Below are 19,427 nucleotides of genomic sequence, written 5' to 3' on the forward strand. Positions count from 1 at the left end.
CTTAACTGCTCTGGCTTGGACTTCCAGTACTATTTTGAATAGGAGTAGCAAGAGTGGGGGGAAAAAAGTGGCAAGAATGGGCCTCCCTGTCTTATTCCTAATCTTAGAAAGCTTTCAGGTTTTCACCTTTATATCTTATAATGACCTTCTTTCTCTCTTATTAGTCTTTTACTTAAAGTCTATTTTTTCTGATATAAGTATAGTTACACCTGCTTTCTTTTGGTTTCTATTTGCATGGAACATCTTTTTCCATGTTTTAATTTTAGTCTGTGTGTGTCCTTAAAGCTGAAGTGTGTCTTGCAGACAGCATATGGTTGGGTCTTTTGTTATTCATTCAGCCACTCTATGACTTTTGATTAAATCAGTCAATTTATATTTAAAGTAGTTATTGACAGGCATAGACTTACAATTATCTTTTTTTTTTCCCCCGGCTGATTTTATAATTCCTTTGTTCCTTTCTTCTCTTTGCCTCTTCCTTTGTGATTTGCTAATTTTCTATGCTTAGAAAATTGTTGAATGCTTAGAATTCTTTCTCTTTCTCTTTTGTCTATCTATTATAGGTTTTAGCTTTGTGGTTACCATGAGGCTTATGCAAAACACCTTGTATTTATTTACATTATTACATTGCACATCTGGTGTGGGCCACAAGGAGAATACAGAGATGGTGTCCTCTGCCTTCCTGATGTCTGGGGAGGACTACATTCTATTCCTAGATGTACTCTAAATTAGAAGACTGACCCCCAGACAGCAGTTTTTAAAGTGTGCAAATTGGCTTCTTTCAGGGAATGGGAGATGTGTTTTAGTCTGCTGTCTCTGGCTGAGCCCTGGGGAGATAGCTAGGCCAGTTCAGTGCAAGCCTGTTAAGAAACAGGCTTTGTTAAGAAACAAATTTCTTTGTTTGCTATAGTCTTTTGGGTCTTGTGGAAGAAACTCTCATTGACTTTCAGAGTTAGATGTTTTGAGGGGTCCTTCCCTCAGGTAGAAATCTTAAAAGTTGGGGTGCTAGTTCTTAGGTCCAAACCCTTACCTCCAGAGGGAGAAGGTGGGAGTTGTGAGTTCCTTCCTGATTATATGTCACTATGCCAGAATGGAATTTAGTGTAAGAGTATCTCTCAGCCTCTTCTTCCTGTTTCATTGGGTTTTTTCCCCCTCAATCACTCAATATGTAGGAGTCACTCAGCTAGTTTCTGGATTTCCTTCAGTGGGAATTTTAAAGGGAATAACTAAGCTAGCTATAAACTCAGTGTGTCCATGAGAGAAGGTGAGTTCAGAAACCTCCTATATTGCCACTGTGGACCAGATCTCTCAATGAGCTACATTTTTAATGTTAAGAGCTATATTTTTAATGTGACTTCAACATTTCTAAATCCAAGCCTTTAGTTACTTAATGTTTTTTTTACAAATAAACATATATTTTATTATATATAGAGAGCCATATATAACTTTTTATATACAGGTTAGAGTTTCTTAGCAAGTAAATAAAATAAAAAGTGATCATATATCAAAAACAAAAAGCATAGCATGAAAAGAAACTACCAAAGAGACTGAAAAATATCAAAGTAAGAAAAGACAAAGAAAAGTAAAACATGTTTGTGGAATTTATAGAACCTACATTTGCCTTTTTGCTCTTGGGTTCACTGAAATTCTTCTTTGGCTTGATAGCTTGAGTTACAATGACTTTGGAGGAGACTGATTCTAATGAATTTCCATAAAATCGTTGAAAACGATGATACTTTTGAAGAGATTTAAAGAAATAACCATCTCTAGGTTTTTCTGAAAAATAAAAGACTTAAAATGTAACACGACTATATTTCTCACTAATTATTCACACCATCCCACCCACCCATGCACTTTTCTTTTTATTTTGAATAGTAATTTACTCTGTTCACTTTTTTAAAAGAAGGAATCTTAAGTCAGACGAGGTCTTGTCTATAGAATAATCCTTTATCTTTTTTAAAGGATAGACGTGACAAAACACTTTTTCACTGTCTACCGCCCAAAACAAATATCAGGATGCTATAAAGAATTAGAGATTCTGGGCATTACCTCTGTCATGTGCCCTTAAAGTTAAGAAGAGAAAGGCAGATGCAGAGTCAAAAAGATATCCATTTGGTATAGTCTGGCTTCTTGCATTACTTGATAGAAAAGTCCTTACTCTAGACCACGGCCACAGAGTCAAGAGCTTAGCAAATGAAAAACCTCACACTATGGTGAAATCCAATGACAGGAAATCCCAACAATCAAGCTGTAACTTACTCCCTTGCCCAAGGAAAACTATAATACTCACTTAAAGGGAATAATTAAGCTGGTTAATTTTCTACATCTATCTACACATACTAAATCAAACCACTTTGAAGAATGCTAATGGTTAATCTAAAGGAGGCCCTCATATTTTGCAAAATCTTAGTAGTTGTTTACATAGGTAGGCTACGTATTTCATATGAGCATGATTACTATGCAAACTTCTTTCTTCTGAAAGTAAGTTTTGTCAACTTGAAGGAGGGTAGGAGTGATCATAAGGACAGACAATTATGAGATAAAGACAAGGAATGAACCAAGGAGACAAGATCCCTAATTCAAACTCTGTTGATCTACTGTTAGTGATTTCATGAGCCTTTCTGCAGTTCCACCCAACTGGAGCACGAAGGCAGATAAAATGCTGGCACTTGTTACACACACACAGTCAACTGGGTGACACAAAAGCAACGGCAAGTGCTTGAAAGACTGGCCTCAATATTTTTTATATCAAGGAATAAACAGATTTCTTCAACCACTAACTGTCTTTGCTTAAAACAGCTTCTATGTTTTGTGGGGCTAAATGCCATATTTGTGTACTTCCTCCTAAGACATCTGGAGACCTATGTACATATGGCTGCCAGTAAATAAAATGGGAATTTTTCATCACCATCTTTATTGGCATTCATCTAAATACTTTCTAGACTATTCTTATTCAAGAAGTATAATTTGTGGCACATAACATGCTAATACTTCAATAAAATAAAAGGCAGAGAGTGAAATTGATTTTAATTTATTTCACCAGTGTCACAGAGCTCACCATCAAATGCGCATTTTGTCCTGTCATAATCATCACTAAGGGGTCTGTGAGAATGCCAATGTACAAGTTCATCAAATTCCTTATGTTTAACCAGTGAAGTTACAATAGGATCATCACTATGAGAAAAAAAAGAAATATACACATATTTTAAATCACATGCCTTAAATATAACAGCACAGATGACATTCTGTAATAATAATTTTAAAAATCATATTCCCCTTTCCTCTTTCTGTGATACAATGTGAATGGTTGAATCTAAAGTTTATTAGAGACTTAAGAACCCAGAATGAAGTCCATGTTTCTAATAGTCCCATCAACAACAAATATTCATTAATTAATTCATTAATTAAAAATATGCAGCTAGAGTGATTTTACTCTAAGACTAAAACCATGTTGATTTTCACAGTATTAATCAAAGGACATTGTTAAATTTGATATTAAACTCATTATGTGTTACAAAACACGTATTACAACTAATAGACTCTAATCTGTTACATTCAAGGAAACTTTAATAAGTAGTTCTTCCATTCCACACAAGTATTTACTGAGGTACTTTTACCCCATACCTCTGCAGGAAAGGCAAATCTTTCAATATGTCACCAGCAAATTTATCAACCACCTCAGATGACATTGGAATAAAACCCAAACTGGGCATCTTTTCCTTGGAGGTGTCTGTAAACAAGTAAAATATTAAGATAAGGTCAAATGTAAACTTTCATACAGGAATATTATACATTTTTATCTAAAATTTTACTTTAAAAACAATTTTCATTGATCTTATTTATATTTATCAATTCTAGCCCTTCCCATAAAGCTATTTCCCACTTTAAAATATTTTGGAACACAGTAGAGTATAAAGAAATAGACAGCTTTTAAGTAGGTACGTGGAAGGTAGGTAGCTAGATAGCATACATACCATATATATGTCATATATATGGTAGTCAGCTAGTTAAAGCCTTTATTTAGTATCTGATTCATAATTCTCGGTAAGCTGCCATTTCTCTGCCCCTTTTCCCCTGGTGTTCACTGTTTCTGTTTTCCCAATGCCTTCCTACTATATATAATACAAGCTCTACAACCCTCTGCCTGAGCACTTTTCATTTTACAGCCCACATGGAGCAGTGCTAAGAATTCAATGCCCCAGAGAGAGCCCTTAGCCAAAGACTGAGATTCCCAGTAAAATTTACCTGTAGTTGCCCACAGTGAAAACCTACTAATTAACATGCCCTGCATTTGTTTTCTTCTTTCTGTTCTAATCTGACCACTCCCTTATTTTGTCTTTCTGGGATCAGTAAAACTACTTATACTCAAGAGTGTTTGTCTGGTGGAACTCATCCTGAAAAAAGGAAAGGGGATATATATTCTTTCTTCACATCATGAAAAATATCCTTATATCAATACACCCTAAATTCCCATTAGCTTTTCTCTTCATATTCATTCTAGGATCATTTTCTTTTTCCTGAAATTCGACATACAGAAATGTCTTCAGTGATGTTATGATGATGGATAAATCAGTTTCGTATTTCTGAAAATATCCACATTACTCCTTCATTCTTAAATTATATTTTATTAATTATATATCATGTTACTCTATTCCGACTTCTATCATTATTATTTAAAAAGTCTATTAGACTTTTTATTCCTTTTGGTAACTCTGGTTCTTTTAAGATATTTATTTTTTATATTCTACAATATTATTCTATTGTGTCTAGTGTATGTATTTGTCTGAGACTGTGTATGTGCATGTGTTTAATTTATTCCACTTGGGATTTATAATACATCCTGAATTTGCAAATTCTTATCTTTCATCAATCCAGGTAAATGCCCAACTATAATCTCTTCAAAATATTGTCTGACTCATATTGGCTCAATCTCTCCTTCTGAATCTCCCAATGAATGAAAAGTTGACTTCTTCATTCTATTCTTATATATATATATATAATTTTATTGGGGAATATTGGGGAACAGTGTGTTTTTCCAGGATCCATCAGCACCATGTCAAGTCGTTGTTTTCAATCTAGTTGTGGAGGGCACAGCTCATTGGCCCATGTGGGAATCGAACCAGCGAGTTTGGTGTTATGAGCACTGTGCTCTAACCACTTAGCGAACAGGCCAACCTCCTTCATATATTTTAACATGACTTTTATATTTTTTCTTCTCTATTTTTTTTTAATTTTTTTAACCTTTACTGAGATATAATCGACATATAACATTGGGTAAATTTAAAGTATACAACATGTTCACTCTCTATATCTGTAATTCTTTCGATTTATTTCTAGTTCACAAATTCTCTCTTTAGAAATATCCAGTCAGCTTTTTAACTCATCTGTTGATAATATTTTCATTTCTACAAGCTGTTATTTTAAAATGTGAATGATGTTTTTATTTTGTTATTTTCTCATGTTTCAAATCTCATATTTTATTTCTTTCAGGATTTTTAAACACATATATAGTGTATTTTATTTTTGATAATTACAAAATCTGAAGTATTTGAGTTCTATCTAGTTCTTTAGCTTACTGTTTTTCTTAGGGCTTATTTCCTCTGTTGTTTTATAAATTTGTATTTGTACTACTATTTGGCAGAAAATCCTATACAACCATGGTATATGTTATGTTCCTCTACAGAGAATTTGCTAAATTCCTTTGATCACTTAAAATTAATTTTCTGGCTTAGAGTTGTGTTGACCCTACTAACAGAGTAAATTGAAGCCACAGATTATTAAGAGAAGATCTATAACCAGAAATTATCCGAGTGATATATTTTGTATTACCCAGAGATCAGGCTCTCCTTTCATTTTTGGCCCCTGGGATTTCTCTTCTATTGTTATGAGCTTAGCTATAATTATACAAAAAGATGTTTAATGTCTCTTATCCAGCATTTTAATAGTTTTCTACAAGAGATTTTCACTTGATCTATACTGCCATATAGATGGAAATGGAAGTCACATATACCTGGCTTTTTCAAAAAAATAGTAACAATATTAGTTACAAACAAAACATATAACTCTTCAAAACTATAATCATAGCATATCACCCTGATGATATGACAATGAAGGTAATTTACTTTTAAATAGCATAGTACCAGAAAATTATACTTGCAGCATTGAGTTAGTGGTACTTTTAAAACATTTTTAGAGAAAGGCTGCTTTTATTTCAAATTAATTTAAAGATTTCTTACCTTTGATTGGTAATGGATTCTTTTTAAGAAAATTAAGTTTTGTTGTTCTCAGAGGAAATGGCTTTCCAACATCAAACTCCGTGACCAACTTTGATACAGTATTCCAGAGATGTTCATAATCTTTCATAATGACATTTCCCAAATTCAAATGTAGGCCTATATAATTGTTAAAAATACTAAGTATTAAAAGTCATTCACACATACACAGAAACACATATTTTGACTAAATTCATAGAGCTCTGAAATATGTTTCCAACAGTAAAGTTTTCAGTGAGTTCCGTACTGCACCTGAATGAAAATGGTCACTAGTATTGACTATGAGTTTGTAGATTTAAAATTTTATCTTGTTTACCTATTTGATAACTAAGTATTAAAATTATAATTAACTTAGCTAACGACAACAGATGGTGAATATTAATTATCATTTAAGGTATTAAAAACTGCCATACAACACACAACTTTACATACAATAAAACTGAATAAAAACTATGATTTTTCAGAAATGAGAAAATGTGTGGAGGATTGTTAAATTTATATGTAGGCAATTTATTTTAATGCTTGCAATATGAAGAAACCAAATCCTAGAGATCAAAGAAATTTCAACAATGTTCAATCAGTTGGAGTTCTCTTGAAATGTGTTTTGTATTTTACTACTAAAATATAGCAGAAAAGTTATTCTAGAAAATAGCTCAAAGAAAAACAAATAACATTTAATAAATACATAAATCAGCTTCATCTTTTGAAAAAAATAAAATTCTCTAAATATCTAATAATAGTAGGATGATTACATATATTAGAGTAAATATTACGGAAAAATGTTATGCATATATTTAAATGAAAAATTCAACTGTTAAATTATCTGGAAATACTAAGCACTCACACACATATTTTTTTCAAAAATATTTGTGGAATAATATTAAGTTAAAAAAGTTTTAAAATACAACATTCACTCTAATCACAAATAAATAAAACTTACATGCATGTGTAAACAAAGATTGGAAATAAAACAATTGCTATGTTATATATTGGAAATACAGGTAAATTATTTTGAAGTTTTAAATTCTTTATATTGTTTTATTGTTTATTTCTGGATAAAAGTATGATTATTGTAATATATTAAGATAGTACCTTGAACATTTTCATTTTCATAGTAAAAGGCAATATTCTTCAACAGAAGCTCATCATTTAAGTCAGAAAGGTGAATTAAATTAAGGTTCCAAAGTTCAGAAATGTTTATATTACTTAGGATGAAATATTCACACCACTTTTTCTGAAAATTGGAAATAAAACCAAATTATAACAATTTTTATATTAGCAATAAACTATATGATTTTAAATGTGTCTATAATCTTCAGCTTTATCACTTTCCCATATTCTTTCTATTCGAGTTACACTAGATATATCACAGTTCCTTGGTCATACCATCTTCAGGATGATCACACATTCTATTTTATCTCCTAGAATCTAGTTTTTATCCTCTCTCCAACTTACTAATTCCTACTTCAAGACTGGTTACTTCTCTTCATTCCTTAAGAGAAGCCATACTATTCAGACTAAGGAGAGTCTTTCAAATATCAGATTCTAAAGCACCCTTTAGTTCCTCCTTCATAGTAATTTTTAAAATTCAGTATCTGTCTTCCCTGCAAAATGTGACTCTATGAAGTTGGTAGGGTGAGATGAGTAAATATATTCTTATATTTTCTGACTGTATCCCCAGTGATTCACACAATGCTTGTGCATTTGATAAATATTTGTGGACTGGCTTTCTATCTAATTGGTTCTAAAACACTTTCCTTTACCATTTAAATATAAATATCAAAATCCTAAAAAAAAAAAAGTCAATTGATCCACTAATCTCATTATTGGATATCAGTCTAAGTCAATACCCCCAAATTAAAGGGAAAGGCTTACATTCAAAGAACCCAGAGAATAGCAGCATTTATAATACAACAATTAAAATCCTCTTAATATCCCATAATAGAGGGATGGATAAATAAACCATGGTATATCCATTTAAAAAAATAACTAGTAGCCATTAAAAAATGATGCCAATCAAGAATGTGAAAGAAAATAGAAAAAATACATGAAAAGAAAAAACATATATGCATAGATATATATACATCTCTCTCCCTCTCTTTCTCCATATATATATATATATATATATATATATATATATATATATATATATATATATATTTCTGATGTTAGAAATAGTACATATAACAACAGAAACATTTAATCATTTAAAATAAAGAAAATAAACCAAAATGTTAATAATTACCAACATCGATTTAAGGGGTGGGCAGCTGGGTTTTTCTTTAGTTTTTGCTTTCTATTTTTCCAAAGTCTACAAATTTCCTTTAACTATCCTCTATAATGTACAAAAACAGTAAACTACTACATTGATTTCTTTAATTCTTCTCCAGAGCAGAGTGCAAAGGCCATTAATTCCTTACAGTTGATTAAAACAACAAATAAACAAACAAACAAAAAAGAACTAATCTTTACAGAGAGGCTTTTTCCTTAGGTTGAATATATATCATGCAGTTTATTACTACTACCAAATAGAGTTGGTAAAATTGGGAAATGATTGATTTAGGCCATTAAACTTTTAAAGCCCCCCAAAGGGATGACATTGTTCTCATATAAATCTAATTTTGAAAGTGACTCTGGTTTTTATATATCAAACAGTTGAAACAAAAAAAATAAATTCATAAACTAATAAAGAATATATTTACCATTTTTAAGAATGTCTGAATGTCCTCAATCCAATGGGAAACGATGAATCTAGTACAAGCTCTTTGAGAAAGAGGTAAGTGGAGTAGAAATACCACACTGAGACAATGCAGTTTACATAAATCTTCCATTTCTTGCAGGGTTAAGCAACTCCTTTCCTCCTGAATAAAATAAAGAATGTAGGCTGAGAACAGCTGGCTGGGACACTGCCTGATCCACATGCAGCAGCACGAAAGTCGGCAGCCACATTTTGCTGTGCAGTAATCACATATTATTACATTCTTCATTCTACATTTTTGAGAAAGTCCTTTTCTTCGTACATAAACTTGACTGAGTTTATACAGATGTGAGGTAAGGGGGACAGGGAACTTCCAGCTCCCTGTCCAGAGAGCAGTTTATATAAGAGCAGTTTGTAGAAAGCATTTTTTTAGTATTTGTACTCAAGACAATCTTTACGTGAGTTGACCAAGCAGCTAATGAAGTCATGGTCCCATAGGACTCTGTACGGATGGAGCCAAACATTAAATGTTCTATTCTGTCCAAGGCATCATAGTTTAAAAGTTACATTGAAAATTACCAGAGTGAGGAAACCAGGACATTTCTAAAAACAACCAACTAGAAAAAGGATAGAGAAGTGGGCATATTTAACGTGATACGACAAGGGCTCATAATCATCTTCAAATATTTGCAGGGTTGTAAGTGAAACAAGTTTAAGATTTGCTTCGGAGTACCTCCAGAGGGCCAAATAGGGCCTAATGATTGGAAGTTCCAGAGAGATACATTTGATTTGTATCATTTTTCTGACAACAGTTTAAAATGGCATCCCTAATCATGTAGAAATATTTTACTGAGAATATATTCAAACAGATATTGAAAAGCCAAATACTATATAAAGGATGCCAGGTAAAGGTGATGAGCTCTGTTCATTTCTGAAATTGTAGAAGACAGAGACAAACTTCATTTTTCTTTAATAAGAATTTTTAACCAAGAATTCCCCCAGCACTCAAATTGTATACAAAATAGTATGTGTACACTCCTGTGTCTGAGAGTGTGTTTGTGTGTGTGTGCATGTACATGTGTGCACATACATATAGGGATGACTAGTTGGAGAACAAACCTATACTGGTCAACAGATTCTTAACGAACTCTATCAACCATAAAAAGTTTAAGACTTTCAGCATCTCTAGGATGGCACTCGGACACTACAGCAGGAATGTTCTTGCAAAATAGTTTGGTGTTGTGAAACTTGAATAAGACAGACCTAGGTTCAATCCACACCGCTCTTTAATAACTTTGATTTGAGGAATGGTATCTGTACTACCTGAACCTCAGTGTTCTCACATGTGAAACAGGGATAAGAACACCTCCTTTAAAATGCTATGAGGTATTTATGGCATGAGGTGTACAAAGAGCCCAGAACACCGTAACATTGTAAGCTCTCACCAAGTGCTAATTTTCTTGATCATTTCCTCTTCTTCTGGATGAGTGGACAAATTTGACTAAATATGTACTAAGAGAAACATCTGTACAGTAAAACACTAAATCATATAACAGTACAATAGGTGTTTTTTATAAACCAATTCTAGATTTTTCCCGCTTTTGGAAGTTCATATAAATAAATTAGGGACACAAATGAAGTACCAAACGGAAAATAGATGAAAATCAATAAAATTTCAAAAGTGAAGAGCAATGGTGGTTCATAGTAAAGTTAAAACAGGCACACCTGTTGGATGTTAGTTTTCTGATCAGGGGTAGTCTTCTCTCTGTTTTCTAAAAAGTGATGGCACATTCTCAAAGACAATGAACATGACGTAACACAAAGTACACGCCGAATGTCAGATCCTTCTGGCCAGAGTTGCTTAAGCAGAGAAATAGTTTCACATGCCTGTCACAGAGGAAATTGTAAAATGTCATGATATTTAGAAAAATATTTTTATTCATTAGTGACCTTACCAGAAGAAATCATACAGAAAAGTATAGGTATGAACACACAAAACTATAAACGTTTCTGTTAAAAATGATAAATATCATTTTAAAATGAGAAAATAATTTTAAAAATTTCAGCAAAACCCTTAAAAATGTATGTAAAGAGCTCCTACAGATAAATAGGAAAACATCAAAGCCTATAATAAGACATCAACAGATCATACACAAAAGAAATACAAACATTAATAAGAGAAAAAATGTTCAACCTCTTTAGTAATAAAAATAACAATTGATATATTTTTACTTTGAAGTTAGCAAAATATATTTTAATGATAATAGCACTGAAATGTGATATGTAATTTCTAAATAGGTGCAGAATTACTGCAAAGCTGTTTGGCAATACTTATGATTATCATTCAATACGTTGATACTTTTTGATTGGTTTTTAAGTTTTAAATCAAGGTTAGGTAAATAATACAAGATGCGTACCAAGATGTTCTTCACAAAGCTATTTGTAAAAGCCAATTTTCAAACAATTTAAATGTTTACCATTAGGGAAATATTATGAATCCAGTTAAAAATAAAACTGGTGAAGAATTTTTGATAATTAGAACAAGTTTAAATAATAGGTATATATGATATGCTGTCAATTGTACAAGAATATACAGAACACTGAAAGGTAATATTAAAAATATGTGAGTTTCTACCTCTAAATGGTAGAACTATGTGTAATCATGGTATAATGATCATGAAAGGTATTCAAAGAAATGAGACTATATACTGAAATCTAGATATTATACTCTATTAATGAAATTTAAGTCACCCTATACTCCAATGTGAGGTATTGGATATTTTTTATATTTTTCAAATTCTATTATGCATTTTGCTAAAATTCTATCATACATACAAAGATACATAATTTTGTGGGATTTCTGTGTAGTTGAAAACAGTAGAATCTGTAATCAACTTCCTAAAAATATTAAATATTTTATAACTATAAATATTCTACATGAAATCACACCCTTTGAATTAAGAAGACAGAATAGTGATACTGCAAAATCACTGTGTATAAGGGGAAACGTTAACATATTCCAGCTATGCAATCTGTTATGCTCCTGTGCCACACCTGCCCCAACTCAAGGCTTTGTAGTGACCAAAGACAGATTGAGAAACATTTCAGGAAACATAGAGAGAAACATTAGTGGAAGTGATTAATGAAACACTGGAACAACCAGCAGAAGAATTAAATCTACACTAAATCTGAAAATTAAAAAAAAGCAACCAGGTAGAATAGAGCATAGACTACAGGAAATTATTTTCAACATATGCGCAACATAAAGCATCATATGGCACATAAAAGTGCTAGGCAAATGATTTAAAGAGACAGACTTGGTTTACGCAGACAAAAATGACTTAAAAAGACTACATAAGATAGAGGAAGATAAATATAAACTGCTTTAAAATTATTATTTTTTTTAAGATTTTATTGGGAAAGGGGAACAGGACTTTATTGGGGAACAGTGTGTACTTCCAGGCCTTTTTATTCCAAGTCAAGTTGTTGTCCTTTCAATCCTAGCTGAGGGCACCGCCCAGCCTCAAGCTGCTGTCCCTTCAGTCCCAGTTGTGGAGGGCACAGCTCAGCTCCAGTTCCAGCCGCCGCTTTCTAGTTGCAGGGCGCACAGCCCACCATCCCTTGCGGGAGTCGAACCGGCAACCCTATGGTTGAGAGGACGCACTCCAACCAACTGAGCCATCCGGGAACTCAGTGGCAGCTCAGCTCAAGGTGCCGTGTTCAATCTTAGATGCAGGGGGCAGAGCCCACCATCCCTTGCGGGACTCGAGGGATTCCACCAGCAACCTTGTGGTTGAGAGCCCACCAGCCCATGTGGGAATTGAACTGGCAGCCCTCGGAGTCAGGAGCACGGAGCTCCAACCGCCTGAGCCACCGTGCCAGCCCTTTAAAATTATTTCTAAGACATGTTGTAAAATGCAAAAAGAAAAGTACTAAAGGATATCATTGCTATTATTTATTTAAGAAAGAGGGGATATAAGAAAATGCGTATGTATCTTTTTTGTGTGCAAAGGAAATACAGGAAGGATAAACTTGAGACTAAAGAGACAAGTTACTTACAGTAATCATTTGGGAAAGGGGTGAATTGTAGAGGAGAATGGGACCAAGTAGCAGGTATATTAATAAAGTGTTACTTCATTGAGTATATCTTTTTGTATATATCTGATTCTTAAAATCATAATAATGTTTCATATAACTTTCACATACCCTCCAAAATAAACAGATAATTAAAAATAATCAGGATATGGGTGGGAGGGACCCAAAATGAAATGTAAACACTAACCAAAGAACCTAACTCTATTAATAATGAATAACATAAGCACACTAGAGGACGTGAAAAAAAACTCACCTAAATAACTTTGTAAACCAGTGTTTTGACATATTCTATAACCATAGATAAAAACAACTGCACAGAAATCCTGTAATCCACTTATGAATATGTTTCTCGAGATAGGGTTAACAATTCTAAAACTACTTTATTTGTATACTAGAATTAAAAAATAAGTAAATAATTATAGGTAATGAGAGCTTGATTTCTCACAATTGGAGAAAGAAATTACAAATAAAGAAAGGGGGAGGGTAAAACGAAATATATGGAGTTGTATTGTAGTCAAAGTTATCAGTTATCATCTACCCGCATGTGATAGATGATAAGATGATAGGTTAAGTAGACAGCTATTAATAGATAGCTAGATAGCTAGATGGATAGATAGACAGATTAAAAACAATAGCTATACGAGTACATACACATTGGTTAGTATACCTTCATGTATTTCCTTGCTCTATCTGCTGAAAAGTCTTAGTAGCAATGACAACCCCATAGCAATGAATAAACATTATTCCCACATCTTGGCTTCTAAATGCCATTTTCCAATAAAAGCAACCAGAACACTTTGGAGAAGTGGTTGATTTCAGGGCTTGGGCAGGGAAAATACAAGATGCGACTGGAACACCTTATGGTTTCAAAAAATAAGACAGTGCTCAGAAAGATGACACTTGATGTGTTTGAAAATAAATATATACCCGATTAACCATCCCTACAATCTATGCCATCATACCTCAATAAAGTAGTTTTAAAAAGGAAAAAAAGCTTGTAAAATAATGCAGGGGCAAACCTGAAGAAGTTTCTAATGTTCAATCCTGGGACAATTTGAGCAACAAAACAATTATAATATTGAACTTGAACCTATAACATAAAATAAACATTCACTAGCCCATATTGATATAAATAAATGAACAAATAAATGGCAGAGCTAAAGCAACTCTCCCTTACAGTAGATTTCCAATTAATAAATGTAGAATGAAAGACTGAAATAGAAAATAACCATAGCCAAAAAACATCAGTAATAACTGTTATAGACTAGATCCACTGATGGATTCTAAAATTAATTAGCAAAAAATTGAAAAGGGACAGGATTTGCACAATCAAGAAAGATAGTAACTTCACAGTGGAGAAAGCTGGCAGGCATCAGCATAATTAGTGTTAAGACATAACAATATCATGAACCCTTTCATACACTGCACTGAAGATACAACATCAATTCAGTGGCATTCTTACCAAAACTATGTAATCTCATTCCAATCATGATAAAACATCAGGCAAGCCCAAATTGAGGGATATTAACAAAATAATTGATCAATACTTTTCAAAAATGTCAAGGTCATGAAAGACAAGGAAAAACTGAAAATTACAAATTGGAGGAAGCTAGAGACGAATCGCTAAATAAATGGATGTGGGACCCTATATAGAATTCTGGAACAGGTTATTAGTGGAAAAGTAAGTGAAATTCAAATAAGGTCTAAAGTTAGGTAATAGTATTATTCTGATGTTAATTTTCTGGTTTTGGCCGACGTACCAATGGTTACATAGATATTAATATTGGGGGAAGCTATGTGAGAGGTACATGCAAACTGTGTACTATTTTTGCAACTTTTTTTTATAATTAAATAAATAGTTCCAAGAAGTTTCAGTACCTCTTCCATCATATTCTTCCATTTTAAATTTCCAAAAAGAGATTCTAATGCCAATACTCTACATTTTTCCAATTGTTTAATCAGGGTTTGATAAGCATTCTTAATCTTCTTTTCATTCTGTAAAAGGAAGGCAAGTTGCGTAAATTGTCATAAATGAAATATCTAATTACTTTCTAACTATAGAAAATCAGATATTGAAGATACAATTGTTAAAATATTTCTAAGTAAAGAAAAAATTACACCCATGAAATTACAGATCATTAATAATGCTTTTAAAAGCCTACTAACCATCACTGTTATGTTTTTGTCAAATGAATTTTTTTCTGGGAATTTGGTGCATTTAATTTTTTTTTTAACAACTTTAGGAAGGTATAATTAACATAAGATAAAATGCACTCACTTAAGGTTACAATTCAATGGTTGTTGGTAAATTTACAGAGTTGTGCAACCATTACCATAATCCAATTTTAGAACATTTCCCACATCTCAAAAAGAAACATTGTGTCTATTTAATGCATTATATTTTATTGTGAAAAATGTCAAGCACACAAATAAATAGAAAATAGCATAACCTCCCCCGCCGGGGACCGGTCATCCAGCAACAGCCTTTAGCAACATATATTGCACTTTTATTTGCATTTCACACAGACCTCAAATTGATAAATGAAATAATCCCTTAAAGGTGAGTGTTCAATAAGTTGGGAAATAGATTATTTTATCAGAAATAAATCCCTCCATTAAAAAAAAATCCTCTTAAAGAGAGACTGGGAAGGATATTTGTAGGGGACTCTTCAAATTCAGAGTCAGAAATTGTTCTGAATAAAATGAGATCAACTGATTACAGAATCTCCTTCCAAAATAAAAATGAGTATCAGGACTGACTGTTCGTGCTCACAGTAAGAACTAGAGTTTAATGATTGGAGTTCTAACTAAAGCAAATAAACTATCTTATGATTTTATGATAACCATCTGATGTCTCCAATACCGTGAGGGGTGTGAGACACTATTCTCAAGGAGTGAAAAATGTTAACTGTCAAAAATCATGCTAATGAAATATAGAATTATCTTCATATTCACTATAAATAAGTGAATTCTGAATATTAAATAGTAAAAGTAAACAGAAACTAGATATATTTATAGAACTAGTATGCATTTTTGACTCCCAAGAGTTCAATATAATACTTGTCAAATAAACCAATACAGCAAAATAATAAGATCACGGAATTAAAATTCTAAATACTTTGGAAATTCTACTAATTATTTAATATTAACAAATAAACTCATTTCATTTATTTTCCTTCTTCATCAACCATCTCCACGTTTGCTCATTAAAAGCTCCATATTAACTATCATTTTACTAGTATGTCTCAGCAACAGAGGCATAGTTTTTACCTCCAATTTAATGCATTTCTGGACATCATTAACTTGAAGGCAACATACCACTCAGTAGTTAGATATTTAAGTGCTGAAATCAGACTGCCTCTTTTCAAATCCATGCTCTATTACTCATTTGGTATTGATGATGAGCGGATTACTTATTCAAGCATCTATTTCCTCATCGGCAAAACAGATGATATTAATACCTACCTTACAAGGTTGTTGCGAAGGTTAAATAAAATGATTCATGGGAAGTACCAAGCACTACTTACTGTTACTTAATAAATGACTACATTATTATTATTATTATTATTAATGTTCTATACTTCTCTATTAAAGCTATGATAATTTCCATAGAAGAGGTGAAAAAAGAAATGAGTTAAGGAATTTAGAAAACTTTGTAAAATTCTAGAAGAAATTTGTCTTTTTTATATAAATTACCTCCTTGAAAAACATTTGGTTTGTGAACTTGCTTGGCATAAAGTATGCATAAAGTCGAAGGAGATCAGATGTTTGCCCTGAGGAAAGCACAGCATTGACCTTCACTGCCCAAGACTGAATGATGAAAAAGTTGAAAAGGTGTGTTTGTAGATGGTTCAGGCCTTCATCTGCAATTATTAGGAAATACGGGTAACTCTCATCCAAGAAAATTTTCCACTCTTGTGATAAGCATCCAGAAAATTCTGTTCGAACATCGATGGTGGTATTATGCTGAAGATGAAGAATTAAGGCAGTTCTCAAAGAAAGAATTTCAGGGAAGTTGAAATACGCATACTCAGCATCCTGTGGGGGATAAGGGTAAATACGGTACTTTGAAATTATCATTTAGTAGTTTACTAGTTTAGTTGGTTAACACATATCATTAAAATCATTAAAGGAATAGGTTCCAACACACTTTTGTTCTGTTTCATAGTCAGGGAATAGAGCCCAAAACCTTGACTGTCATTTCACAAATGCATGCCATAAACTACAACTTGGATTTAAAATATATGTGTCCCCTTTAAGCAAGTACACAATCCTCAGGATTTATCACACTTTCCCTTCCCACTCTAATTCTTTTCCTCTCCAATGTCCCTTCAAAAAGAAAAAAAGGACACAAAAATGTGTCAAAGCAAATGGTGCATATAAATCATCCAGGAAACAGAAACTGAGGTGGATCACTTTGAGAATTGTCCCGGGTTATTGTGACACTCCTGAGGCAGCAGAGGTTTTTTTTCTCAATAGACCAAAATTAGTGCAGTAAACTGGACTGTAAGCATTAGACTAGAACCCTGGTTCTTTATTCAAAACACTGCTTGCAATCACTCATCCATGTTCAAAAATCTAACAATAATGTGGACTGCAAAATGATTGAACAGACACACACCAAAATCCTTAACAGTAACACACTGGTTACCTTAAGGGATAGGATGAGGAAGGCGTGGAGTGGTTATACATATCTGAAATTATTAAAATTTTATTAATTATATTAAAAATCAAAAAAGCAGATCAAATATATTCCCTTGGAGGTATTTACTATAGATCAAATAATAGCAAAGCAGCGTTAGTGAGCTGGACATTCTTCTGTGCTCACATTGACTGCTGAGTTTTGAAGACAGAAGTAGCTCTTAGAGTTGGAAGACTAGAATCCAGAGATCAGCTAGACCACTGTTCAGGAGATTTCTCATCCTCTTTCATGATCCTGTGTGTCCTTACAATAAAGTTGTATTAATACGAATAAAAATCTTAAATGTAGTAATTTCTGAATACTGGGATTATGGGTAATTTTTCTGTTTTCCCTTTTAAATTTTCTAAATTATATATATATATATATATATATATATATATATATATATACACATACACACACACACACACACACATATATGTATATATATATATGTTTATATATATTTCAATCTGTAATAAGAAAAAAACTTTATAATCAGGAATTTTAATTTTAGTTCTCAAGTCATAGAAAAGAACTCAACTGTCACATGTTACCTTGAAGAAAACTATGGCAAATTGTCCTCCTTTACTAATAAGATCCACAAGATAGCATTCCACCAGATAGAAGAAGTGAAGCTCCTGTCCCTGCTTTAATGATTTCTCACATATGCACATGACAAGTAATGAGTCTCCATCAATCAGAAAAAATTCAGATTCAACAAAATCATTGAATATGCTGGCATAACTAAAATGAAAACAAAAGGTACATGTAAATTTAATAAGATCCACAAAAGTCAGTAGCCTTGTTATTATTATCTCATTACCACTATCATCAATAGCTGAAATTGATGAGTAATTATTTTATGTCAGGCTCAAAGATAAAAACTTTTCAAGTATATCCATGTGCATGACTATCTTTCATGGGGAAAAGGCAGGATCATTCCCATCCTATAGAGAAGGAAACTTAGGCTCAAAGAGATAGAAAAAATTATCTGAGGCCATATGGCAGAATCTTAATTGGACTCAGGAATTTAACACCTATATTCTGAATATAGACCTGTATTATACTTCCTTCCTGCTTAATCAATCCTATTATTATATAAAACAATGGGTTCATTGATAGCGATAGACAAAGAAAGCAAGAAAAAACTGTTTCCATTCACTATTAAACCACTAAAAGTTCTATGTTAAACAAATATATATATATATATATATGCACATATCTATTATACTACAATATACATACTGAGATAGATTTTACATGTCTTTACATTACAACATTACTCACTCAGCTTTTGGCATTTCATTCATAATTAACTCTGATATTTCCTTTAAAAACTCTGTATATTTTTCTAAACCTAAGGAAAAGAAAGAGAATGGGTTATTTTTCAAATAATCCTTTTTAAAAGAGCTATCATTTACTTGCTATTGAGAAATAAGAAACTAATTATTTTGATTCTATTAAACTGTGTGGCATACAGAATCATTATTTTATAATTTATGAATATTTTAAATTGAAAATTACCCATTCTTGCTGCTATCTGTGTCTCCAACCTGAACTGGAGAATATTAAAAACAGCAAATATCCTTTATCTGGGTACCTCTAAGTGGCAGTTATTAATGAAAATGGCAGACCTACAAAGAAAGAAGAAAAATTAGAAATTTATTCCATCAACAAATAG

The 19,427-nt window shown here is 32.4% G+C and overlaps 1 protein-coding gene across 1 annotated transcript in view; it reads right to left on the minus strand.

Moving 5' to 3' along the window:
* LOC109447280 (putative ATP-dependent RNA helicase DDX60) overlaps positions 1 to 19,427 on the minus strand; it is an 85,403-nt gene that overhangs the window by 52,115 nt on the left and 13,861 nt on the right. Inside the window, exons 2-13 of the mRNA XM_019731470.2 lie at positions 19,271 to 19,380; positions 19,034 to 19,103; positions 18,301 to 18,490; positions 16,759 to 17,100; positions 14,941 to 15,057; positions 10,693 to 10,854; positions 8,972 to 9,130; positions 7,362 to 7,503; positions 6,234 to 6,389; positions 3,622 to 3,727; positions 3,056 to 3,171; positions 1,613 to 1,773 (exon numbers count right to left, since the gene is read on the minus strand). Coding sequence (XP_019587029.2) covers positions 1,613 to 1,773; positions 3,056 to 3,171; positions 3,622 to 3,727; positions 6,234 to 6,389; positions 7,362 to 7,503; positions 8,972 to 9,130; positions 10,693 to 10,854; positions 14,941 to 15,057; positions 16,759 to 17,100; positions 18,301 to 18,490; positions 19,034 to 19,103; positions 19,271 to 19,274 — 1,725 coding nt within the window. The 5' untranslated portion in view covers positions 19,275 to 19,380. The remainder of the gene's footprint in view (positions 1 to 1,612; positions 1,774 to 3,055; positions 3,172 to 3,621; positions 3,728 to 6,233; positions 6,390 to 7,361; positions 7,504 to 8,971; positions 9,131 to 10,692; positions 10,855 to 14,940; positions 15,058 to 16,758; positions 17,101 to 18,300; positions 18,491 to 19,033; positions 19,104 to 19,270; positions 19,381 to 19,427) is intronic.

The sequence above is a fragment of the Rhinolophus sinicus genome, linkage group LG07, assembly GCF_036562045.2.
Source record: "Rhinolophus sinicus isolate RSC01 linkage group LG07, ASM3656204v1, whole genome shotgun sequence".
Lineage (NCBI taxonomy): Eukaryota > Metazoa > Chordata > Mammalia > Chiroptera > Rhinolophidae > Rhinolophus > Rhinolophus sinicus.